Raw genomic sequence first — 26,260 nt, 5'->3', positions numbered from 1 at the left:
GTATTTGATGCTAGAAGTTGAGGTCCTTATGGGAAACCATTTGAAACGTGGCCAGTGTGAACCCATCTAAGCATGTCAGTCTGGGCCACGGTATCTGCCTGTGGATTGTGTTTGTTTACATTCTCCAATTATCCGTGCAGTGATCTTTCTTTCTCCTGTGGCTCCTAGTGAAGACATTTTATTATACATATTTCAGTGTCTAGAGAATTTCAGTCTTGTGTTCTGCCTGTTCACTTGCTATCAGTTATGTAAGGTAAAGGAAGAAACTCCTATCACCACATACTCCAGGCCTGATGCCTGAAATCTGCATGACGTGCTGAGGATCTGTGAGCCAACTTGGACTGCATGTCATAATTCTAGTTTTTTGTTTAGGGAGTGTTTTCTCCCCTCCCCTTAGTAAATTCTGAAAAAGAATAAAGAAAAATTAAGTGTTAAGCGTATGTGTTCCCCTCAAAAGACGAGGAACTGCCTTGCCTGTCTGTGTGCCTGTGTACATATATGTATGCAAAAAGCATATATTCGAGACAAACAAGAAAATGTTGAAGGCCCACGAATGTTTAAACAACAAAAACACCTTGGAGCCTCTCACCTTTTATATCACCTGCGACAAAAGTTTTGTTTAAAAAAACTGCACCACCATGCAATCATTTCGAATTGGGAGGAGATTACACCACTGTATTGAGCTGACACCTACTAGCAGAATAATAATAAGCTGCATTAGGCCAAAATATTCTGTTAGTTTTCCACCCTTTACAAAAAATTCCATGTAGTTGCCAAAGTTATGAGTGGTCATTATCTCACTTTAATGTTTTGTCCAGACTGGGGTGGGTCTGGGAACTCAGTGATCTGAACACTGCATTCCATGACATTTTACTAATAATGAGCATAGGTGCACCTGGATCTCTTAAAAATACTAGCCCTTAAAAGTAATTCTTGTTCATGCACCAGGACAGAGGTTTAGATTTGACCTCTCACTGTCATTAATGGTATGTCTGTTTCTCTGAGTGCACACATACATGGAAACACACATACCAACAAATATGCACATTTTGGTACACATGTATGTCATCAGTGGCTGTGTCTAAGGTTGCTTATCTATAACCTACACTGAAATTATTAGCAAACCAGTATGTTTGGTGTTATGATATGTTACGGATAATTGGAGAATGTAAATAAACACAATCCACAGGCAGATACCGTGGCCCAGACTGACATGCTTAGATGGGTTCACACTGGCCACGTTTCATTGATTCACCAGCATTCACTGTGCATCTCAAATGCCAGGCACTTCGCCAGCATTCACTGTGCATCTCAAATGCCAGGCACTGTGCTAAGTTAAAAGAGAAAGATTAATAAAACAGGTGATCTGCTGTGGAGACAGACAAGTTGATAGATTAAATTCAATATAAACTCAGTGTAAGTTATATAGCTATTTGAATTGAACACAGATAAAAGAAACCCCAAAATAGTGGCTTAAGCACTTAAAGGATTTACTCCCTCACAAAAAGAGAAGTAAAAATGTAATCAACCCAAGTGCAGTTCCAGAACCAGGTTCTTTCTATCCTTCTGCTCTGCCATCCTTCCATTCTCAAGATTGTCTCATTTTTCAAGATGGCAACTGACGCCAATAGAAAGGAAGGCAGGTGAAAGGGACCCTACCCAACCAAGGAGCTTCTTGTAAGCAGCCTTCCCAGAAGCCCCACATAACACTCTCACTATTATTTCACTAATTACAACTTGATCACATAGCCAATGAGCAATGTATTCTTTCAACTGAATACGTTGCCACCCTAAATAAAATTGGAGTTCTGTTACTGAGAATAGGGTAGATGGCTATGAGGTGGCAGTTTGTACTCTCTGCTGCATGGAGTTATAAACAAAAGGCTGAGAAGGCATAGAACATTAAAGTAGTTAAGTCTGGAATCTGAAAAAGGCTTGTTTTGAGGAGACACTTAATTTGGGATTTGAGGGATGAACAGGAGTTTGCCAAATAAAGAATTGGGAAAGAGCGCTCCAGGCAGAAATATGCAGAGGCACAGAGGGGTCTGGCATTACACCTGCCAACTAAGCCCATTTCTGTATTCCTGTTTATTTCTTCTCAGTTATTAATGATAGCTCTTCAAATAATGATTTCACTAATTTTTAATTGACAGTTACTTAAGGTCAGCAGATTGAGATATGTCAGCAATGGTTTTCCTGATATAACTGCAAATAATTTTCCACTTGGACCAAAATAAGAACATTTTATCTGATGATAAAGTATTCCATATTTTAAAAACAATTGAGTTAGAATATTTTGGCATCTTAAAAAGAAAATAATACAGAAAGGAAAAAAAAAAACTATTGTGTCAGAGAGGTGCTTGTCTTTTCTGTTCTGAAGTTAAACAAAGCCCAGTGAGAACTGACTTGGTTCATATCGTAGGGCCCGTAAGCCCACACTGGGGAGCACTAAGTTGGTGGTCTGGCCAAGTCAGCCTTACAGTATGTCACCTTCTATTTAACTATTCCTAATATGACGGTCACTCTGGATCTGTGAAGCTGGATTGTTCTTTTCTTAAAATGGCTTTGGAATCATAAGCAATATTTCAGATTAGAGAGAGATTTTCATGATGATCTCCTTTTTGGGCTCCTTTAGAGACATCAGAGTCCCTTAAAAATTTTCCAGAGAAAGTTAAATCCTTTGAGAAATCTGAAATTTCTTTCACTGAAAGAATAAACTTAGGTTTGAGATACCTGAGAGTGTAAATTCCCGCGCCGACTGCCTTTCCACGGAGCTGAGTATCTTCTAAGATTATGTCTTTTCAACCCCAAACAACAGTAGAGTCAGTGATTTCTTTAGTGATACTGCCTAAATTAAGATAGTTGTATTTCTTCAAAGAGTTCAGCTCTATTAAGGCAATCAGATGGTTTAGTCTTCTGATAATCTTTTTTATTGAGATATAATTGATATTATATTAGTCTTAAGTGTACAAAATAATGATTTTATATTTGTGTATATTGTAAAATGGTCACTGTGGTAAGTCTAGTTAATATTCACTACCACGCGTGGTTACAGATCTTTTTTGCTTGTGATGAGAACTTTTAAGACTGACTCTCTTAGCAACTTTCAAATATACTATACAGTATTAATTTATTACAGTCACCATGCTGTGTATCACATCTCCATGACTTATTTTGTAACTGGAACTTTGTCTCTTTTAACCACCTTAACCCATTTCACCCACCCTCAACCCCCGCCTTTGGCAACCACCAATCTGTTCTCTGAATCTATGAGTTTTTTTGTTTGTCTTTTTAGATTCCACATGTAAGTGAGATCATGTGCTATTTGTCTTTTCCTGACTTATTTCACTTAGCATAATGCTATCAAGATCCATCTGTATTGTTGTAAATAGCAGGATTTCTCTCTATTTATCTATCTGTGGACACTTGGATTTTTTCCATGTCTTGACTACTTAAAATAATGCTGCAATGAAAATGGGGATCCCGATGTCTTTTCAGGATAGTGATTTCACTTCTTTTGGAGAAATACCCAGAAGTGGGATTGCTGGTTCATATGGTAGTTCTATTTTTAAGTTTTTAAAGGAGCTTCCATACTATTTTGCATAGTGGCTGCACCAATTTAAATTCCCACCAACAGTGTATTAGGGTTCACTTTTCACCACAACCTCGCCAACACTTGTTATTTGATGTCTTTTCGGTAACAGCCATCCTGACAGATGTGAGGTGATGTCTCACTGTGCTTTTGATTTGCATTTCCCTGATGATTAATGTTGTTGATTACCTATTCATATGTCTGCTGGCCATCTGTTTACCTTCTTCAGAAAGATGTCTATTCAGATCCTGTGCGCATTTTTAAATTGGATTGTTTGGTTTATTTGCTATAGAGTTGTATGAGTTCTTTATATTTTCTGGGTGTTAATGCCTTGTCACGTATATGATTTGCAAATACTTTCTCCCATTCGTTAGGTTGCCTTTTCATTTTGTTGATAGTTACTTTTGCTGTACAGAAGCTTTTTAGTTTGACATAGCCTCCCCTTGTTTATTTTTGCTTTTGTTGTCTTTGCTTTTGATGTCAAATACAGTATGATTTGGGGTGGGGGGCAAATTTGGTTTTTTTTAATTAGCTAGGCAGTACTCTAAGATAGAATAAACCACCTAGCAACACTTCTCCTTCATCTCATTAACTCTGACTCCTCATTCAAATCTCAGCTCAGAAGACTCTTCCTCAGGAAAATCTTCTTTGGCCTTTTTAAACAGATCAAGTTATCCTTACTTTATGCTCTCAGAGTACCGCATAGCTGTGTTTTAATAGTTTCCGTCATGATTATCATTCTGCATGTATTGTGTGTGATGATTTGGGTAACATCTGCTTCCACCACTAGACTCTAAGCCCCTGAGGGTGGACCCCCGTGTGCTTGAACTCACCATTGGATTTTACTCCTAGCACAGCGCCTGACTCATAGCAGGTCTGCAATCATTATTAGCTGAATGATTAAATAATTTGTTTGTCTTTGTAAATAAGTTACTTCTGCGTTCCACTTCACACTGTGCTTGGAATATAAGAATGAATGCAGAATTGCTCAGCTCGTGTGTGGGTTTATCTACAAATAAGGATTTGAAAATAATTTCACTGCAATTATAGAGAAGCTCATCAAAGAAGTCTTAAGCCAGCACACACTGGGCTCTGCGTGGGTGAAGGTTGCATCCATTCTGAAGTGGCCTAACTGTTGCCTGTGGACATACTGAGGTCATTTGCAGCTTGACCACAGTGAACACCTAAAGATGGGGTGGAACCAGTCCCCCCGTCACTCCTTACGTAAGAACTAGGCACAATGTTCTCCTGACATCTTCAAGTTTCAAAACATGTGCAACTGCTGAAAGAGTTGTTGTTTTGTCATTTATTTTAAAAGATGCCCGTATGCTTTTAGGGGAAAGGTACGCATGACCACATTTTAAAAATAGAGCACATATATAACACAAGACTCAATAGTTGTATTTTTTAAACCTTTGCCTAAACATATGTTTGCAATTATTAGTTAAAGGTAAAAAAAAAGAAAATCAAGCCTCAAAGAAAGGTCATATCAACAATCAGGCTTTTGAAAGGCAGGATGGATGGTGAGGACATTGTAGACATAAGCCCCTTCAAATGTCACTACAGTTATCATTTTATTTTGTCAAAAACAGTAGTTGAAGTAGTTTGGGAGTGGAATAGATCTTTTGATATTAGATCTAACTAGAACTCTTAAAGTCCAACCTGGTTGAGTTTGGATTGGAATTTTTGGTAACTTGAACATTGAAAAGGAAAGATCAGAGATACAAATACGTTTGCCCATGTAATTGATGAAGACTTGTGATTTTGTTAAGCCTGACTTGGATTAAGCACAAACGTTTTGTTAGATGTATTTAGAACTCAGCTACTTATTAGCTAGGTGACCTTGGCAAGATTCATAATCTCAGCTCTAAAGTGGGGATATCTCACACGATTGTTTTGAGAATAAACGAGATGTGTGTGTCGTGCCTGGTACAACACAGGGCCAGGCAACAGCAGGCTTTCACTGTTGGCTCTCTCCGCTGCCCTCCACACCAACCCTCCCCTCCCAGCATGTACACGTATACTTACCTGGTTCTGTCAGCTAGTACGGTGATTCTGTTCTCTTTTCTTCATTGAAATGCTAGCTAGAAAAGGAGATATTTTAACTATCACTTAACGAATATTTACTGAAGTCCTACAATTTGCCAATGCTGGTTGTTTGAAATGTGTCAGTGAACTCAAGCTACAAAACCCCTACCCTTATGCATCTTACATTCTAAGGAATATATAGAGATTACTCGTAAAATTTTTCCTGCTACAGTTGCCTCACAGTTGTTTCTTTCTGTGATTGGGGTGAATCATAATTATTGACAGTGGGAATTATGTTTTAATTAAGATTCTTTAATATTAATATCTCAGGATCTTTGTCTCTCCCTCACCGTCTCTCCCCCACTTGACTCCCTCCTTCCCCTTCTCCTTCCCTTTCCTTCTCTCTTCCCCTCCCTCTCCCTCGCTCTCACTCCCTAACCCTGTATATTTCGGTACATATGAGCTGTGAAAACATCTTTACCCATACTACATTTTTTTTCCTTAGCTTCATTCGATTCCAGCTGAATTCAGTCCCCTTCATGGGAAGCATGTCTTAGCCTCCTCAAGGATGACAGGAGGGTCATTTGGGGGCAGTGGGCTTCACCACAGATCCCTCCACCAGCAGGCACCTGGTTGAATTACCTACCTCTCTGCCTCTCTTCCTTGTTAGATTGTTGGCTGCGATCACCAGCTGGGAAGCACCATCAAGGAAGATAACTGTGGAGTCTGCAATGGAGATGGGTCCACCTGCAGGCTGGTCCGAGGGCAGTATAAATCCCAGCTCTCCGCAGCTAAACGTAAGCCACTCCAGGGATGGGGCAATCTTTGGGCCTTCTGACCTGTTATACTCCCCTGGCTTAGCTCCCTGAAGCAACTAGGGGATAACACCCCCATCAAACAATGTGGAAAGATTTATGTTCCTGCTTTATGAATTTGTTTAGGTGGGACAAATCAGGTCACCTATTGCAACCCCAGGGAGGAAACTTTTTCTTTAGGGAGCACATTAGGAGTGAACTAGACGTGGATCCAGATACACTTGATGTACAAGCGTGAGCTTTGCTGGCCAACATGAAGACAGAGTGCATTCTGGTCCCTGGCTGATCTGTAGACTGACGTGCCTGGTGGCATAGAGCAGAGAGAGAGGGAAGATCAGAACAAATTCTCTCCTACCACTGTGAAATCACAGGGTCTTCATTTACAAAGTGATCTTTGATCAGTACTGATCACAGGTTTCTCCAGAATTAATATAGGACAGTGATGATGTGAAGCCATTTATTGACCGTTGTGTCCTAGTGTCTCTGCATCAGTGCAATGAATGTGTGCTTACTGTACACGTACGTGCTGGGAACTTTACGTAATCATCCCATTTAATCCTCACAACAACCTTATAGCAAGGTACTGTTTATCCCCATGTTATGAATGAGATAACTGAGGCTTAGACAGATTATATGACTTGCTCAGAGTTACACAGCTATAAAGTATCAGAGCCAAGATGTAAGCCCAGAGTCTGATTCCAGAGCCTAAGCACTTATATCTTCCTCTGGATTGTCTAACAACCCTGCTGACTGTTTCCATGGCAGGACATTTGTAAAGCAGTTAGCTGGATGGAGGCAAGATACCTCAAGTATCTCCCCAGCTGGGTCCTGCTAGGGTAGATGGTATATGTTATCATGATACCCAAGCCAAAAACAGTCACCCAGCAATCCAGATCATTTTACTATACACTCTCCTCTGTGACAATCACTGTTCTAATCTGCAGCAGATAGAGATAGAAACAGAGCAAACCCTGTACTCATGAGTTTTTTTTTTTTTAATAATTTGACCTTGCTTGACATATTGTCTCAATTTTGCCATTATCCAGAATCCTCCAATAGATCTTTAATTGAGTACCTCTTCACACATGTCTCCCCTGGTTCGGGAAGTGAGAATGAATATCTTTACTGAATGTGGTTTTTGTTCTCTTTACTTGTTGACTAGCTGGAGGAAAACATTTGACATATGGGGGAGTTGTGGCTTTGTAGGTCAAGAAAAAAAAGTAGTGTGCTCTGGAAGACTATTCCGAGAAGTCAGGAAAAGGTAGCTTGCCAAAAGGAACTAGGCTCTGGGGAAGAAGGGGAGTAGGAAGAAAGACTAGGAACTTTTAAACACATGAAACTTTGGAGGTGCCAGCTTACAGAACTCTGTCCATTCTAACACCCCGTCAAGCAGTGAAAAATGTGATTCTGGGGGAAAAAAAGACTCTAGCAGATAGAATGATGAATGCTGAGGTAAATTCGACATTGATATAGTACATTCAGGTGAGATGTTTTTTGCTGTGGTTGTGTATTGGTAGCTTCTTCTAGAAGATGAAAAATTAAAGAATTTAAAAGATGGAAACCAGGGAAGGATAGAGGCTTGATTCTTTTATGTCTCTGAAGTCATGGCGAGATATTTGGGGGAAAAAGTTCATTTAAAAGGTCACTTTTATAGAACTCTTTAAGAAATTCTGGAAGAGCTGAAGCCTTTATTGGTGTCACATAGTTGAATCAGTGCTCGCTGTGTAGGAATCTAGTCATTTCTGTTAGGCACAAATGCATTTGTGCAATGGCTGGTGTACAGTGACTTCTGAGGGCATGCTTTCATGGTGGGAATCCTTCCTTTACTTCCCCTCGCATCCCCCACCTTCCTGTCTGTTCTCATAGGAAAGCCTGAACATTCAGCTCACATATTCTTCTTACTCTCCTAGTAAGGGGTGACTGGGGCCTGAATCACTGGAACCAAGGAACAAACTAGAGCAAACTGAGAGCCCTAAGTCATCTCCAGGTCTGAAAACAGACACCTCAGTGAAAAGCGCTCTTGGGGTGGGGGGGGTATAGCTCAATGATAGAGCACGTGCTTAGCACACACAAGGTTCTGGGTTTAACCCCTAGTATCTCCTTTTTTTTTTTTTTTTTTCGAAGTGTTCTATTCAAGGCTGGCTGGGGGTAAATGATACAATACACAACATGATGATGGTCCATAATGACAAAACGCAATTGATACCTTAGCGCTGACAATGCCTCCTGACAAAATGGTTGATATCCGTAAAGCCCAGCAGATCATGCACCTCACCGCAACCTATAGCAGATGCTGAACAGACAGCCTCATTTATGTTTTCTGCACTCACAGGAGAACCTTTTACCCAAAGTTACAGACTGTGAAGGTACCCACAGACAGGGGAGAGCAGGCTGCTCCACAGGGCCCAGTGTCCCCTCCAGGTGAGCAGCTTTCCACCCGTGAAGGCCTGGAGGAGTTCTGCCAGGTCCCTCCCCTGCACTCAGCCAAAACGATCTCTTCAAACCCCTTGCCAGCCGCGTGCTCTTTTCAAACCCCTTGCACTCCGATTCCCCACATTGAACTCATTTTCTTCTGAACTTATATCCAAGTTTTTTCCTTATGTTATCAAGCCTCAGGGGAACAAAAAAAGACCATGGTGGAAAGTGGAGAGTGGAGAAAGACCATGGTGGAAAGTGCCAGAAAGAACAGAAGTAGGAGGAACTTAGCACGTGGCTGCCATTTGCTGGCAAATACAAAGTAACCATCTTTGTATTAAAAGACATTGTTATTGCCTGATACAAAGACAGACAACAGAAATACAGAGCTGGATCAAGGCACTGTTTTCCCCTTTTAAAGAAAATGGTGGTCCACTGATCACATTTGGCCTTTTCATTCTTCGTGGTAGCTTTTTCCCTACTTCTCCAACCCAACCAAAAAAAGAATCAAATTTAGCTAACATTAGCCTGCTTTGATTCTTGAAATTAAAGGCACATTTTCTCAAATAGTATTGCCTTGTACCACATTTTGTGTTTTCCAGTTATACTCAGAATATGCTTAGACCCAGAGCTGGCCTATTTGCCATCAATTTGATGTCTCCAGCTTTGCAAACCTCCCCAGTGTGTCTGCATGTTGGAAAGTACCTGGCTATCCTAAAGCGCACTCTCTCTCTCCCTTGAGTGGCAAGAACTAGATAAACTAATTTATATCAGGAGAAAGTGAAGCTCCTAGTAGCTCGCTTTCCTTCTCAGACTGTGCTTATGCTGATTTATAATGGCTAGAGGTTAACGTACTCCTGGACTATCATTCTGGCTCAAAGACTTTTGAGATAAATGATGTTTATGATAAGATACAGCTCTATATATTATAAAGTGAAAAATACATATGATTTTTTTTAAAGAAAACACAAAACTTTACAGAAATTTCCACCTTGCACCTGATTTCAGGCTATGCTCACAAGCCACTCATTCATCTAGCGGCAATTCACTCGTACATTTATTTGACAACAACTATTTCTTGGGTACCTGCTCTGTACTGAGGAACTGTTTTAGATGCTGGAAACACAGGAAAGAGCAAAACAGACAAAAATCCATTTTTCTCTACAATGAAGTATCACCTCACATCCGTCAGAAGGGCCATCATTGAAAAGTCCACAAATGATAAATGCTGGAGAGGGTGTGGAGAAAAGGGAAGCCTCCTACACTATTAGTGGGAGTGTAGTTTGATGCAGCCATTATGGAAAACAGTATGGAGATTCCTCCAAAGACTGAAAATAGACTTACCATATGATCCAGCAATCCCACTCTTGAGCATATAGCCAGAGGAAGCTCTAATTCAAAAAGATAGATGCTCCCCAATGTTCATAGTAGCACTGTATACAATAACCAAGACATGGAAACAACCTAAATGTCCACCAACAGATGATTGGATAAAGAAGACATGAGATACAGATAAAAGTATAGATATATATATAGATATAGAGATAGTGGATACTACTCAGCCATAAAAACAATAGAATAATGGCCATTTGCAGCAACATGGATGGACCTAGAGATCATCATTATGAGTGAAGTAAGCCAGAAAGAGAAAGAAAAATACCATATGATATCACTTATATGTGAAATCTAAAAAGAAAAGACACACATGAACTTATTTACAAAACAGGAACAGACTCACAGACATAGGAAACAAACTTACGGTTACCAGAGGGGAAAAGGGATGGGAAGGAATAAGTTGGGTATCCAAGATTTGCAGATACTGACTACTGTATATAAAATAGATATAAATAATAAGTTTCTCCTGTATAGCAGAGGGAACTATATTCAATATTGTATAGTAACCTATAATGAAAAAGAATATGAAAACAAATATATGTATATTCATGTATGACTGAAGCATTATGCTGTACACCAGAAATTGATGCAGCATTATAAACTGACTATACTTCAATTTAAAAAATTAGTTTTCTGAGGAGGCCTACATACTAGTGTGAGGGACAGACAGATAAAGGAACTAAACAAATAACTAAAGAAAATGCATATGTGTCCTATGGCAATAGAAGTCATGGAAAAAAATGAAATAAAGAAGGCAAAGAACCAGAGATACAGATGGGCTGCCAGGCAAAGGTGTTGGAGGGGATTGCAGTTAAGAAGGTTAGTAAGACTCACTGATAAGATGACTCTTGAGCCAGGATCTGAGGGATGTACAGGTAGGGTACCACATGTAAGTCAGGAAGAAGAAAATTCCAGGCATAGAGAAAGCAAGAGCAAAGTCCCTGAGGTAGATGCATTCTTCACATATTTCTTGAAGTGCCAAGAAGCTGACGTGATTGAAGTAAGGTCAGTTTACAGAAGGCTAAAGGAAATGATGACAGCAGGAAGACTGTAAAATACAGGATGAAGAATGGCAAATACTACAGGATTTTATAAGGACCTTGGCTGTTGGTCTAAATGAGAAGAGAAGTCAAAGGGTGATTCTGAGCAGCAGAATAACTTACATTTGATTTATTTTTCAAAAGTATCATTCTATCTTCTCTGTTGAGAATAGTCTATAGTGGGTCTTACTGTGGAAGTGAGAAAAGCAGGCAGTAAGACGGGCCATGGATGGCTTGGACCATGGTCGTGTATCTGATTCTTGAAATTTAGAGAAGCCTTGTGGTTACACTGGGGCTACCCAAATAATCTAGGATAATCTTTTTAAGGTCAGCTGATTAGCAATCTTAATTTCATCAGTGACCTTAATTCCCCCTTTATATGTAACATAACATATTCACAGGTTCTGGGCATTAGGACATGGACATCTTTTGCAGGGGGTGGGTTGAGGAATTATTCTGTTGGTCACGTGTTTATTTCCTCTTTGATGTAGTGTTAATTCAAGTCATTTGCCAGTTTTTAAAACAGTGTATTTGGTTTCCTACTGTTGAGTTTTTTTTTGTTTTGGGTTTGTTTTTTTTTAACTTTTTTGAAATTAAAGGATAGTCAGTTTACAATGTTGTGTCAATTTCTGGTGCACAGCACAATGCTTCAGTCATACATATATTCGTTTTCCTATTCTTTTTCACTGTAAGCTACTGCAAGATATTGAATATAGTTGCCTGTGCTATACAGTATAAACTTGTTTACCTATTTTATATATACCAGTTAGTATCTGCAAATCTTGAACTCCCAATTTATCCCTTCCCACCCCTTCCCTCCTGCTAACCATAAGTTTGTTTTCTATGTCCGTTGAGTCTGCTTCTGCTTTATAAATAAGTTCATTTGTCTTTTTTTTTTCTTTTCAGATTCCACATATGAGTGGTATCATACGGTATTTTTCTTTCTCTTTCTGGCTTACTTCACTTAGAATGACATTCTCCAGGGACATCCATGTTGCTGCAAATGGCATTATTTTATTTTTTATGACTGAATTATTTTTATGACCGAATAGTATTCCATTGTATAAACATACTACAACTTCTTTATCCAGTCATGTGTCAGTGGACATTTAGGTTGTTTCTATGTCTTGGCTATTGTAAATAGTGCTGCTATGAACATTTGGGTATAAGTGTCTTTTTGAATTAAGGTTCCCTCTAGATATATGCCCAGGAGTGGGATTGCTGGATCATATGGTAAGTCTATTTTTAGTCTTTTGATCAATCTCCATACTGTTTTCCACAATGTTTGCACCAAACTGCATTCCCACCAACCTACTATTGAGTTTTGAGAGTTCTTTAAATATTCTGATTACAAGTCCTTCATTGAATATGTGATTTGAAAATATTTTCTCTCAGTAGGTAATTTCTTTTTTCAAAATTGCTTAACATTATCTTTCACAAAGCAAAAGATTTAATTTTGATGAAGACCAATTTACCATTTTTTTCTTTCTGTGGAGAATGCATTTAATGTCATGTCTAAAAACTCCTTGCCTAATCCCAGGTCAGAAAGTCTTCTCCTCTGTCTTCTAAAAGCGTTATAGTTTTATATTTTACCTTTGGATCTATAACCTATTTTCAATTTATTTTTATATAAGGTGTAAGGTTTACATCTAGGTTGAATTTCTTTTTCTATAAGGATGTCCAGTTCTTCCAGCCATTTGTTAAAAAGATGATCTTTTCTCCTTTGAATTGCCTTTAAAACTACCAAAAATTCATTGTCTGTTTCTATGTGGGTCTTTTTCTGGGCTCTTTATTCTGATTTATGTGTCGATGCCTTCACCAATTCCACGTTGTCTTGGTTACTGTAGTTTTAAAGTAAGTCTTAAAATCAGGTTTCTCTAACTTTATTCTTCTTTTCAAACTCATTTTGGCTACTCTGTACTAATTCCTTTAACTTTTCTTATAAATTTTACAATATGTTTGTCCATATATTCAAAAAATCTTGCTGAAATTTTTATTATAATTGTGTTAATTCTATGGATTGTTTGGGAGGAAATTGACATCTTTACTATAAGATATTAACCTATGAGCATTTCATGTCTATCAGTTTATTTAGGTCTTCTTTGATTCTTCATCAATCTTTATTAGTTTTCAGTATATATTTTAGTTAGTTTTATACCACTTTCACTATTTTACAACTACTGCAAATATTTGTATTTTGTATTTCAATTTCAGTTATGTATTACTAATTTATTTTTTGGCCATATATTTTGCAAAATTGCTAATAAACTCACTTACTAGTTCTGAGGGTTTTTGAATTTTCTACATAAACATTTTATTTACAGATAAGGATGGCTTTACATCTTCCTTTTCAGTTTGTAAACCACTTACTTATTTACAACCTTACTGTACTGACAAGGATGTCCAATACAATGTTGAGCAGAAGTTCCAAGAGTGGATATTCTTACCTTGCTGCCAGTCTTAAGAGGGAAGGTACTCAATTTCTCACTGTTGAGTATGATGTTAGCTGTAGGTTTTTTTTTTATAGACGCTCTTTATCATTTTGAGGAAGTTCTTTTCTATTACCGATTTGCTGAGCATTATTATCAATGAATGAATGTTGAATTTTGTCAAATCCTTTTCTGCTTCAGTTGATATGATCACGTGAAAAATTCCTTGGACTTTTACTGTGATGGATAACAATAATTGATTTTCAAATAAAGAACCAGCCTTGCAATCCTGGAATAAATTCCACTGAATCATAATGTATTACTCTTTATTTAGATTACTGGATTTGATTTGCCAGTGAATTGTTTGTGGGCTTTTTACATCTATGTTCATGAGAGATAGTTGTCTATAGTGTCCTTTTTTATACCATCTTTGTCTGGTTTTGATAATTAGTATGATGCTGGCCTCATACAGTGAGTTGGGAAGTGTGATTCCTTCCCTTCTGTTAGAGGAGGGATTGGCTTGAACGTAGATACAATACATCTGAAGAGAATGTATAGGATTGATGTTACTTCTCTTTTAAAGTCTAGGTAGTATTCACTAGTGAACTTTTCTGGGCCTGGAGAGTTCTTTGCTTTTTTTGTATTTAACCTTTTCAACATACGGAATACAGTTATAGTAACTATTTTAATGTCTATTCTGTGTTTCGATTGATTGATTTTTTTTTTCTTTTCAATATGGATTGTGTTTTGGGAGTTTCTTTGCAGGCCTAGTAATTTATTACCTGATTCCAGACATTACAAATTTTAACTTCTTGGATATTAGATATTTTTGTATTCTTATAAATATTCTTGGGTTTTGTTCTAGAGGCAGTCAAGTTACTTGAAATCAGTTTGATCCTTTGGGGTCTGAAAATTTGGGAGGCAAGACCAAAGCCATGTTGGATTAGTGGTAATTGTGCCCCACTACTGAAGCAAAGCTTTTATGAGTCCTTGATGTCCCATGAATTATTTCCAGTCTGGTGGCTGAAATAAGATACCATTCCCAGCCCTTTATGTATGGGTTCTATTCTGTGTGGCCCAATTTGTGTGGTTTTCCTGGCCTCAGGGAGTTTTGCCACATGCATGTACTGATCAGGATGTTCATGCTGCCATTAGTTTGGACACCTAAAGGGAATGCTCTTAAGTCTCCAAGATTATCTCTGTGTCCCTCTCTCTCCAGATACAGAGAGGTAATCTGGTAATCTGTCCTTCAAACTCTAGCCACCTTGATCTCTTTAGACTATTAGCTTTATCTTATCAACTCAGGGAATCCACTGGGTTCTACCTAAGTACTCATTTTCTGAGCTGTGGCCTGGAAAGTCTTCCAAGGCAGAAGGCTGGGGCGGTATTAAGGTTCAATTCATGGTTCCTGAATCTCAGGAATCACTGGCCTCCTTTGTCCCATCCAGTGTTATGAAAGCCATTGTGTCGTATCACTTTTTCTGACTTTTTGATTGTTTGGGGCAGGATATTAAAGCTGGGCCCTGTTGCTTCATCTAGACAGGAAGCAGAAGTCTTGATGCTGGGTTCATAATTCAGGTTTGCAAATATATAAGTTAGCCTACTCTTGGCTCCCGCTTTGGGAATGTCGTTAAGCACGACTGATTTCTTATCGCCCTTCAACACCCTCCACCATTTGATTCTTTGAGTGTGCTCCACTATTGTCTTGGAATCTTCTTCCAAGCTGCTGACATTCATTTTGCAAGTTTGACGTATTGACTGTTTTGATGGTGGCACCTGTGCAGACAGTGATAACTGTAACAGGATTATTCCCTCTGCGAGAGAGACTATAAACACTATTGTTTGTGAAGTGTATTCTGATTTCATATACGTTAAAATTTGAAAGGTTGTTCCTCTTAGAATCAGTTAAATATGATATTTTAACTCTAGTGACAATAGGACTTTCTAACTGATTAGAAGTAAAGTTTTTGGCCTAAGCAACTGTAAGGGTGAGGGGAGGATGCACCTTGGCTGGCCTGTCCAGTGTGTATCCTCCATGTGCAACTGCTGATAAACTGGGGGTCGGGGGAGAAGGGGGATTTGAAGGGCTCATATTCTTGGTTTCACTTTAGTTTATTGGATATATTTTAAGAATAATAAAGTTGTCATAAAAAATACACCATTAAAACCTCCTCAAGGTTGGCAGAATATTTTTTTAACATTTTTTATTGATTTATAATCATTTTACAATGTTGTGTCAAATTCCAGTGTTCAGCACAGTTTTTCAGTCATTCATGGACATATACACACTCATTGTCACATTTTTTTCTCTGTGATTTATCATAACATTTTGTGTATATTTCCCTGTGCTATACAGTGTAATCTTGTTTATCTATTCTACAATTTTGAAATCCCAGTCTATCCCTTCCCACCCTCTACCCCCCTGGTCAGAATATTTTTTTTTTATTGAAGTATAGTTGATTTACAATTTTGTGTTAGTTTCTGGTGTACAACATAGTGATTCAGTTATTCATTTTTATTTTTTTCAGATTCTTTTTCATTATGGTTTATTATAAGATATTTAATATAGTTCCCTGTGCAATACAGTAAATCCTTGTTGTTTATTTTATATATGGTAGTTTGTACCTGCTAACCCCAAATTCCTAATTTATCCCCCCCACCTTTCTCCTTTGGTAACCATAAGTTTGTTTTCTGCATCTGTGAAGTCTGTTTCCATTTTGTGAATAAGTTCATTTCTATCATTTTTTCAGATTCTGCATATAAGTGATACCATATGATATTTATCTTTCTTTGTCTGACTTACTTCACCTAGTATAATCTCTAGGTCCATCCATGTTGCTGCAAATGGCATTATTTCATTCTTACTGGTGAGTAGTATTCCATCTTACATATACAGATAGAGACAGAGACCAGATATATATATATATCTATATATATATATATATATCTGTATATATAGATATATAGATATATATGGATGATATGTATGTATATATGTATATATATACCATATATATACACCACATCTTCTGTATCCATTCATCCATTGATGGACATTTAGGTTGTTTTCATGGGAAGACTATTTGTATATATAGCCAACTGTATTAACAATAGCTCTTTCATTTAAAAATAATAATAAGATTAAGTATCAGCCTCATAGACTTAGAGGGGAATCTTTAAAATCATGAACTTATCAACAGGTCTAAAAGTAAGACAAACTCAGATGTGAGACTAGGAAATCCTGTCCTTTCAAAAATTTATTGTCACCTTTCTCTGGTACAACAACAAATCACACCGATCAATCCACATATGATGAAACTAAAAACAAATCTAAAACATTCTGTAGAAAGATGTGGAATAGATATACAGCTGTAGATTTTTGAGGGCATAGTTTAGGTACAAACCCTGAGAACAGTTTCCTTGAGAAAAGGCATTGGCAAGCCCTCTGTGTGAAGTGACAGAACTGAAGATTCCCATGGAAAGTGTTTCCATTGAACTGAGAAAGAGGTTATCTAATTTCTGAAGCAGGTCCTTCAGAATGGTTGATTAATAACCTAGAAATATGTTCTGAAGATTGGCATCATGGTTCTATCAACAGAGCCAGAGTAGATTAGAGCAGATGCATTTGATCACAGAGCAGCATACCTTCGTGGGAAAGGGCACCCAGAGACATGCCCGGCGCGGTAAGAGGGGATATAGCCACCTGCATGGCCGGCCATACTGACTGAATCAGTCATTGAGGAGACAGGTGAAGAAATTAAACTTCTCACCCATCCTCCAATGTCTTAAACACCCCTCTGTGCACAATACTGTAGTACATGCCAAGTAGAAGGCGCTTCCAACCCACCCCTAATCATTGAGAATTTATCATCAAATGAGACAATTAACAATACATAGACAACTCAAAGACTAGCTTTTTATCAGCATGCAGAAAATAAAATTAAAGTTTTTTCCTATCTTGCTTTTCTAAGAGCACCATATCTTGAAGTATTCTTAGATATATCAGCTGGCGTCAATAGATGATATGTAAGAAGAGAGATTTCCCTGGGTAAACACACTGGGAACACACTAGGTTAAGTAGAGTGAAATGAATTTCTTCGGCTCATGGATCTTAAGAAATGAATTAACGTGCTTGGGAATTTCCATGATTGGGGTATGGTATGTGATACGTCTCCACATATTTTATCTTAGGCCCCTTTTTCAGGAACCATCTTGTGGGGCTTTGTCTTCTTGGTTACCCATTTTGTAGTACCAAGTATGAAGCCTGACACTAGGAGACACTCAGAAACGATCTGTGGGATAAAATAATGAACTTGCTGATTGCCTGACGGCCTGCCAGTCATTGGTTGGCGCTGTACAGAACCAGAGAATAGGCCATGGCTCTTCCACCGTCTGTTGCTGTGTGCTGCTGACTGTTCAGGTTTGCACCAGCTTGAGTTTTCCGTATCTGTCTTTGACTTGGCAATTCCAGAGGGGCATCTGGAGACATTCCACCCTGGTCTGGTCTGTTCTCTCCAACCCACCCCGTTCCCTTGACAGCCTTCTAGGTTCCTCCTCGTCTTCCTGAGAGAGTTTTCAAAGGGACTGTGTCAGTCAAAAGCTAGAGTTAATGCCCCAGTGTGTGGAATGTGAGTCACTTCTCAGCAGAGCAAGAGGGAGGCCGCCTGAGCCGTGCGGGAGTCAGAAGACTGCCGCTGAGCACTGTAGGGCCAAACAGAAAGCTTTCCTTTTACTTGCACTTTACTTGACCTGTGGATAAACAAAGACTTTCTATTTCTAGAAATCCCATTGTTTTAACTGCTTTGAGTTACTTTTGTAAACTTCAAACCCCATGTCTGTATGCAAGACATTTAAAGCTCTGTGGGCCCAGTCTGAAGACTTTTTGTTCCTTTTCTCTGTTTCCCTTATGTGTTTTGTTCTTATATGCCACACACTCTTAGCTATCTGAGATGCAGCCTTTTCCTTAACAATGTATGACATTAAAAACAGCAAGCAGGTTGTAGTGTGAGTAGAGAATTCAATATTGTAGAAAACGTGGTAAATGTAACCTTTTAGGGAAAGAATTGAGAGCATATGATTCTTCTTTCTCATTCAGCTGGCTCTTTGCTGGGGGCTGTGAAGCATTTAAAAACGTCATCAAAATGAACAGTATTTCAGTTTCTGTCCTTTAGGAGATTTGGGATGGAGAGAGAAAAATGATATTTACAAAATACTTGCTGTGTTGCAGACTGTGTATCTACGTATGGGATCCTTGTCTACATTCATACCTATCTCTGCTCACACAGTATTATGAGGGAAGTGTTGTTTTCCCTCTTTCACAAACAGAAAGACTAAAGATCAGAGAAACTAGGGAACTTCTGAAATTCATTTATTGAAAGACAAAGACAGGATGATACTGTTAAGGTTCAGAGAAATTGGCTACCTTTTGGGATTCTTTTATTCAGACGAAATTCTTCTAGTGCTAGAATAGTAATGTATAATATTGGAAAGATATCTGTGAAACAGAGAATCCCACAGAGCTTCTGAATATGCTGGTCAATTTAAGAATACCTGCCTTCCTTTGTCTTCTGAAATGCCCTACAGTTCTTTGACCTTGGGTTACTCATTATACTTCTTAGAGGCTTTATTTCTTCATTATAAAATTAGAATGAAAAGCATCCTCTTTGCCCATATTATAAGTTTGAGGTGAAGGAATAAATAATGTAATTTAGGTGAAAGTGAAACTCTTCAGTGCCGTGGAAATATAAGGTATTATTGTCACAAATAGAGATCTAAGTTAGGATGCCTATGATGTGTCTGGGATGCGTGTAATAGACCTCTAATTTTTTAACAGATGTACCTTTGGGGACTGCTTCCAATGAAATTTGGTTCAATTTTCAAGCAAGATGAAAAGTAACCCATTTTTAAATGATCTGTAACTCAATTAAAAAGAATTTTTGAAATAGAGTGGGAGTGTGGGGGGAATGTTAATAATCATTTATGGATACTCACTATATGTAGTATTAGATGTCGATAGTGTGAAGGATGTTAAAGAAATGGAAAGCATGATTTCTGCTCTAGAAAGTTTAAAAAACATAAATATGCTTTACCAGATATTCTTATCTTTCCTACTCATCCAAGACAGTTACTTTACTAGACAGAAATCTAGCTTTTGATGTAATAAATTTCTCCTTTGGACATTAGAATTTATTGGCTTTTTGTAATTCAACACAGTTGCTCCACTGTAAAGAAATTTCAGAATATAAGACCAGGTCTTAAAATCAGAAACGAAAACTCGCAAATCCATTTTTCAGTATATCAATATATATTTTTAAACAGGCATGTTCCCCCATGAGTTAGTTGGTTACCGGCTTTTGGAACATGTTTAATTCTGAGGAAAGTGGAAATTTTGATTCACGTATATTGGTGTTTACGTTTCAGACTTTTTAACAAATTATTGTTTTGGGGGTGTATGTAAGTTAGTGCCCTTATATAGGGGACAATCAGTAATTTTGTATCAAATTACATGCTTTTAAGACTTTGCTTTGTTTCTCTCTAGTGGATGACACTGTGGTTGCTATTCCCTACGGAAGTAGACATATTCGCCTTGTCTTAAAAGGACCTGATCACTTGTGTAAGTCAACTCATTTGTTCTTCTTTGGATACTGGGAATTTTAGTCATTATTACATTTTTGTTGTTTCCAGAAAAGATGAAAATTCAGAAATACAAATCTTTCTCCTGTATCATAATAGGATACTTGGAGTACTTGTGTTTGTCTTCTAGTTGCCTGATGAGACAGCAAAACCTCTGTGGTAATTACTTCTAACCACCGTGATCCAGAAAAACACAGAATAGGTGCTCCCAATAGGTTGTTCATGAGTTAAGCACATGTTTTGTGACTATTACTTCTCCTTCTCTTTCTTCTTCCTTTCTGACCAATCTCAATCTCTTCCTTGCCTCACCTCTTTTTTTCCGTCTTTCCAACCTTTCTTCCCTTTCCTTCGTTCTTTCTCTTTTAATTCTTACTCTCATTCCATTACTTCATCAATTCTGGGGAACATAGAAACACCAAACAATCTTAATCCCATGGCATTTAAAGAGAACCACATGGTATAATTAAACATCCCATGTATTGAAGATAATGTAGGGCCCTGATATCTTGAACATAACTATTAGGATTCAGGATTGAAGGATAATTTTAACCCCAAAGATCAAATGGGAGCATGGCCCCACCAGTGTTTGTACAAGAATTGTCTTCAGTCATGCCAAGCCAGCAGTACACAGCCACATCTTTTTTTTTTTAATTGCCATTTAGTGCTGTTTAGATGTAGACCTGTAAATTACGAACAGAAAATTATAGGCTACAAACAAGGGAAGGGGTAAGAGAAGATATGCTAGTATGTTCTGCAAAATTCAGTGTCACTGAAAGACTTCCACTTCAGTTGATCCCTTGAGCATTTCTGATCTCCTCTGCTGTGATTGTTCCTAGTTCCTACAAAGACATCTGTCATCTTCTGCTCTCTCTTCCCTCCCACACACGTGCCTAAGAAGCCAATTTAGGTAGCAAGCATTATCTTTTGGCATTTGGATTATAAATGAAATCATTCCAGAAAGACAAACAAGAAGGAGACAAATTGGAGCCTGTAAAAGTTCAGATAGCCTACTATAGTCTTTCTAAAAGTAAAAATAAACACCCTTCATAGGAAAGGTGGGATTTGAGAGGTCGTGTGAAGTAAAGGAATAAGTAAGGTATAGTTCAGGCAAAGTTAAAAGATGTTGATAAGTCACCTTATATGGATCCAAGTCCTTTTCTAACCCTGAGAAACTCCCAAAAATATATTGTTCACATGTCAAAGGATGATATATGTGTGTACACTATTACCATTGAAATGATTTGTTTTTCCCCTTAAGAATTGGACAGAATTAACTGCTGGTGTAACAACTTCAGTCAAAAAACAGTATTTTTCTGAGCAGCAACAGGCTAAAATAAAACATCCAGATCAAGACCATCACCAAGTAGGACTTACTCTTCATTGCAGAAGAAAGAACCCAAAGGAATAGATGCAGGAGGAAAATTCATTTTTATAAATGTATTAGCCTCCCAGATTTCTTAATTACGTGATGGCTAAGAAGCTGAAGCATTGGCCTTGTTTGGTTTAATTGTTCCAGGGATTTCATAGGTACAGCTGCAAGTGATACTCACAGGTGATGAAAAGCAAAATGGAATCTGCTTTTTCCCCCACAGACATATGTTGGTGACATGTGTATAGATAAGGAAGTTTCTCTTTTGTTTTTGTATTTGGAATATAATTCAGTAACATGAGTCTGTGAACCTGTTTCTTTTGAAACCCTTTTGCCCTTCACTCCCAGAAGAGCTGGTCCAGTATGGGTCCAGCCTTAAATATTTAGGGCCAAACCAGAGCAAGAGGCTTAGACCTCCAAGATTTTTCCAGAACTAAGTGAATGTATGTCCTGGAGATTTTTCCACAAATTAGTGCAAAGACACCCAAGGTAGCTGGAAGTGTGAAAGCTAAAGGAAGGAGATGCTTTCCTCTGATGACACCACTGTGGTTCTGCCACTCCAGCATCCCCTCCATGTGCCTTTGTTCTTCTGTGAGGTCCTCTCTGCAGGGAAGGAAGGCCAGACCTATGCCCAGAGAAGGGCTGCATGGCTTCATCTGAGGGACATAGGTATTTAATAGGATATCAATACTTTCTGCCTGTTGCTATTCCTTCTAGTAGAGAATTTGGAGTGGATAACATCTAGAATAATTAAGTACAAATTCTTTAAGTATTTTAATACCTCCAGTGATCTTAAAGTTGTCTTTAACCCCAAAACTTCCATCTGCAAAACATGTAAGAGGGAAGTCTTTCTGATGGGATGTGGGGTAGGAGACCCAGAGCCCCACCCAGAGGCCCCAACTTTCTGCTCAGGAACCCCTGTCAAAACTTAGGGCCCTTGTGCAAGTGTTAGAAACCATTGTTAGACTTAGTGTATCCATCTTCCTTCCTGCAGTAGGCAGTTACTCTAAATCACCTCTAAATCTCATGAGAATTTAACCTGCTTTGAGATCCACATCATAATGACCCTCATCCCTGTCATGCTCTGATTTCCTAAAACAAAAAGTTCTTCCTGGGCTTTGTCATTGGCCAGGTTTAGATTGGAATGCTCTAGAAATCAAGAAGTTCTTCTCTGTCTTAAGTTCTTATGAAATATCATGTACATACACAAGACAAAATGCATTAAGAAAAAGGATTTTAAAAAACAGAGAAGTAAAGGGGATAGTTAGTTCCCTGCCCTTAAGTCACTAGAGTTTCTTCATTGTGAGCATTAACACACATGAAATAAGTAGCCAGAAAGCACAAAAAAATACAAGGTAATGCATGCAGTGAACGCTGAAGGAACTCAGAGATGCACTCTGGATCTCATAGAGCAAAAGGGAAACTGCAGAGTATTCTAGAGCGAGGGCCATAAAGACTGAAATCAATGAGAGATGTACGGGATACGGTTTAGTCAAAGGAATAGGACTGCAGTAAAGTCGGTTACCCAAATGAAGTCATCTGGGGAATCAAAGATATTTTCACAGGGAGCCTTGAATTCTTGGCTAATGAGTTTTAAAATAATTTCATTTGCTGAGTAAATTCCTATGTGACCCAGGGGTGCCTGTATATTTTGTTCCTGTCACATACAGTGGTGTCAGCCGTGTAAGGAATGATGCTTCTCCCTTACGTAGCTCTAGACTCTGCCGCATGGGATGTGCTTGCCTGTGGTCTGTGGTAGCCCTGGGAACATCTTCTCTCTTCTTCATGTGTTTGATTATGTAGATCTGGAAACCAAAACCCTCCAGGGGGCTAAAGGTGAAAACAGTCTCAGCTCTACAGGCATCTTTCTTGTGGACAATTCTAGTGTGGACTTCCAGAAATTTCCAGACAAAGAGATACTGAGAATGGCTGGACCACTTACAGCAGATTTCATTGTCAAGGTGAGCCCGTTTAGGTATCTTGTTTTCAAGTCCCATCCAAACCGGTGTTATAATCCCCTAAAGAGAGAGAGAGAGACTTTAGGTTTTGACATAGGTTTGAAAAGCTTGTTATCCAGGAAATGTTTAATTCAAGGGTGTTGAGCTACATCCTGGACTTTATAAGAATATGCAATAATTATAAGGTTCTAGGGAAATATATATATATATATATATGTATGTACTTGTGTGTGTGTAAGTTAATAAAAAAGACCACTGTATCATTAGTTGGGGGATACAAACTGTTTTTAAAACAAGTTAGGATATAGTCATTGAATCATGTAAGGAGTCCTCGGTCAAAGAGAAAGTCAAATGAATAATCCACAGACTTGGTCATGCTTCCAACTGCAAGTTCTGTTTTCTCTTGTACTGGCCGCAAGACCAAGTTGTTTCCTTCTTCAGAGCTCCCCTGGTCTTCAAGGTAATAGAAAACACATTGCTGGAAGCAACATACACGTTCTGTAGGAAAAATGTACACACTGGAAGAATGTTTGGGAATCACAATAAAATAAAACATTTTTTTTCCTTCAGTAGGTCAGAAGGACCTGAAGGATTTCAGCTGTAAAGCTGTAAAACTTGTAATGTGTCCAGGACTTCATAAATTTTTCATCATGGGACCTGGAGCCAGAGGACATTTGATTTAAGCTAAGGCTTGATGACCCCATGGCAGCTGGAAGGAAGAATGTGTACAGGAAAATGGAATAGGCAGTGAGGTGGGTTGGGAGAAGGGGTCCAGAGTTCTGTCCTCTGTCTCCATCTGCATGGTAGCCCTTTTTAATCCAGTCCGGATGCCAACCACATGACCATGGACGGGAAGCCACAAACCATGAGAGATAGCTTACAATAGAAATGATGTTGTAGGTAACTAAATAGTTTCAGTTGAGCAAACAAATACAGTTAAAAAAAAGAAAAAGGGCAAGAGGTGTCTTAATTTGTTGAAGCCCTCAAAGTACTGTTGAATGATGCACTGAAACTAATTTCCCTAGTGGCCTTGCAAGAGTTAATGCACATACTGAAAATACGGAGTTGAATTTAAGTAATACTGTCCACATCTGAACAGTTCACAGCATTGTCAAATGCATTTCATATGTCCAGCTGTCTTCTGCACATCACCACTTGGATGTCCCATAGGCACAATGAGCTCAAAATGTCCAAAATCGGACTTGTCTAGCCCTAGAAACCTACTTTATCTTCTTTACTTCTTATCTTGTGGGATAACACACCATTTACCCCACCGAGTCAGAAACCTGTTATTCACACCAGTTGACCTTCCCTTAGACACCCCTCGTTAGACATTAAACTTTGTCAGCTCTGCCTCCACACCGTCTCTCAAAACTGTTCTTTCTTCTCCATCGTTGCCGCCAGTGTCTTAGTTTAGATCTTTGTACTTCTCACTTGAGTGAATGCCATGGACTGTGCATTAGTTTCGTGGCCTTGGACATTGTCCATGTTGCCTTCAGAGTGGATTTTCTAAAACTGTAGCTGCCCTGTACATGATGCTGCATTGCCTCCCGCCTGCATGCACTACTTTGGGATTAAAATGCAAACCCATAGCGTAGCATCTGTTACTCTGAGCAACCTGGATTCTGTCTACCTTTCCAGCCTCATCTTTGACTCTTTACCTCCTGTTTCAAGCAACTGAATGGCTCACAGGTCCCCAGCCTCTTGTGCTTGCATAACTCTTTATCTTTGCATAATGCTGTGCCCTCTGTCACTGCTGCTCTTGTCTTTGCTTCCTCCATTTTCTTCACTAACTCATACTTGTAATGAAGGCTTTCTCCTCACAGCAGCATTTTGTGACTCAACCTCAAATTCCGGTTTACATCACATCTCCCCATTGTGTGTTCCTCAAGGGCAGATAGAGAGTTGTATCTGTCTTTGTACCTCCATAGAAAACAGAAAGACAAATAAACAAAAACCAATAAGCACCAAGGAGTGCTGGATGAATAAAGGACTTTTACTGCATGGCAATTGCTGAAGTAGGCCAGATGTGACATCTTTATTTTACCTGCAAGGAAACTGAGCCTGAGGGAAGTTGAGTGGTGTGCCCTAACTCACACTGATGATAAACCAAGGCCAAGTATCGCATCTCCTTACTGACTTGTCGTTTTTGTTGTTTTTGGTTTTAGTGGAGGTGCTGGGGGCTGAACCCAGGCCCTCGTGCATGCTGAGCATGTGCTCCCTCTACTACTGATCTCCTTACTTACGGCCCACAACACTTTTTAGTATGCTGTTGCTTCCAAGAGTGTATCTTTTTTCTTCTGTATGTAACTATACATATTAAAGGACAAATGGACTTTAAAGGCATTTCTGACACTTTCCTAGATACCTAGCACCTGATCTTCTTTCAGAGACAGGCTAAGCTATCATTTTAGTGATTTTTGCATTATATCCTACCTGGCAACCTAGCTTCAGGTTGCAAATGAACAGAGATAAGGTTTAATTAGAAAATATCAGAATCATATAAATGTAAAGTTATTCTAAAATAGATTATATAATTTTTCAATTTATTTACTTAAACTTGCAAGTGAGCCAGAGGATGTATGA

At 38.6% G+C, this 26,260-nt stretch overlaps 1 protein-coding gene across 4 annotated transcripts in view; it reads left to right on the top strand.

The window, feature by feature from the left end:
* Nucleotides 1-26,260, top strand: part of ADAMTSL1 (ADAMTS like 1) — an 827,290-nt gene that overhangs the window by 569,715 nt on the left and 231,315 nt on the right. For all 4 annotated transcript variants that reach the window (XM_072959360.1, XM_072959358.1, XM_072959359.1 and 1 more), the window contains 3 exons: nucleotides 6,291-6,417; nucleotides 20,253-20,327; nucleotides 23,520-23,677. In XM_072959360.1, coding sequence (XP_072815461.1) covers nucleotides 6,291-6,417; nucleotides 20,253-20,327; nucleotides 23,520-23,677 — 360 coding nt within the window. The remainder of the gene's footprint in view (nucleotides 1-6,290; nucleotides 6,418-20,252; nucleotides 20,328-23,519; nucleotides 23,678-26,260) is intronic.

Source organism: Vicugna pacos, chromosome 4, assembly GCF_048564905.1.
Source record: "Vicugna pacos chromosome 4, VicPac4, whole genome shotgun sequence".
Lineage (NCBI taxonomy): Eukaryota > Metazoa > Chordata > Mammalia > Artiodactyla > Camelidae > Vicugna > Vicugna pacos.
This window is presented reverse-complemented; position numbering and strand designations above follow the sequence as displayed.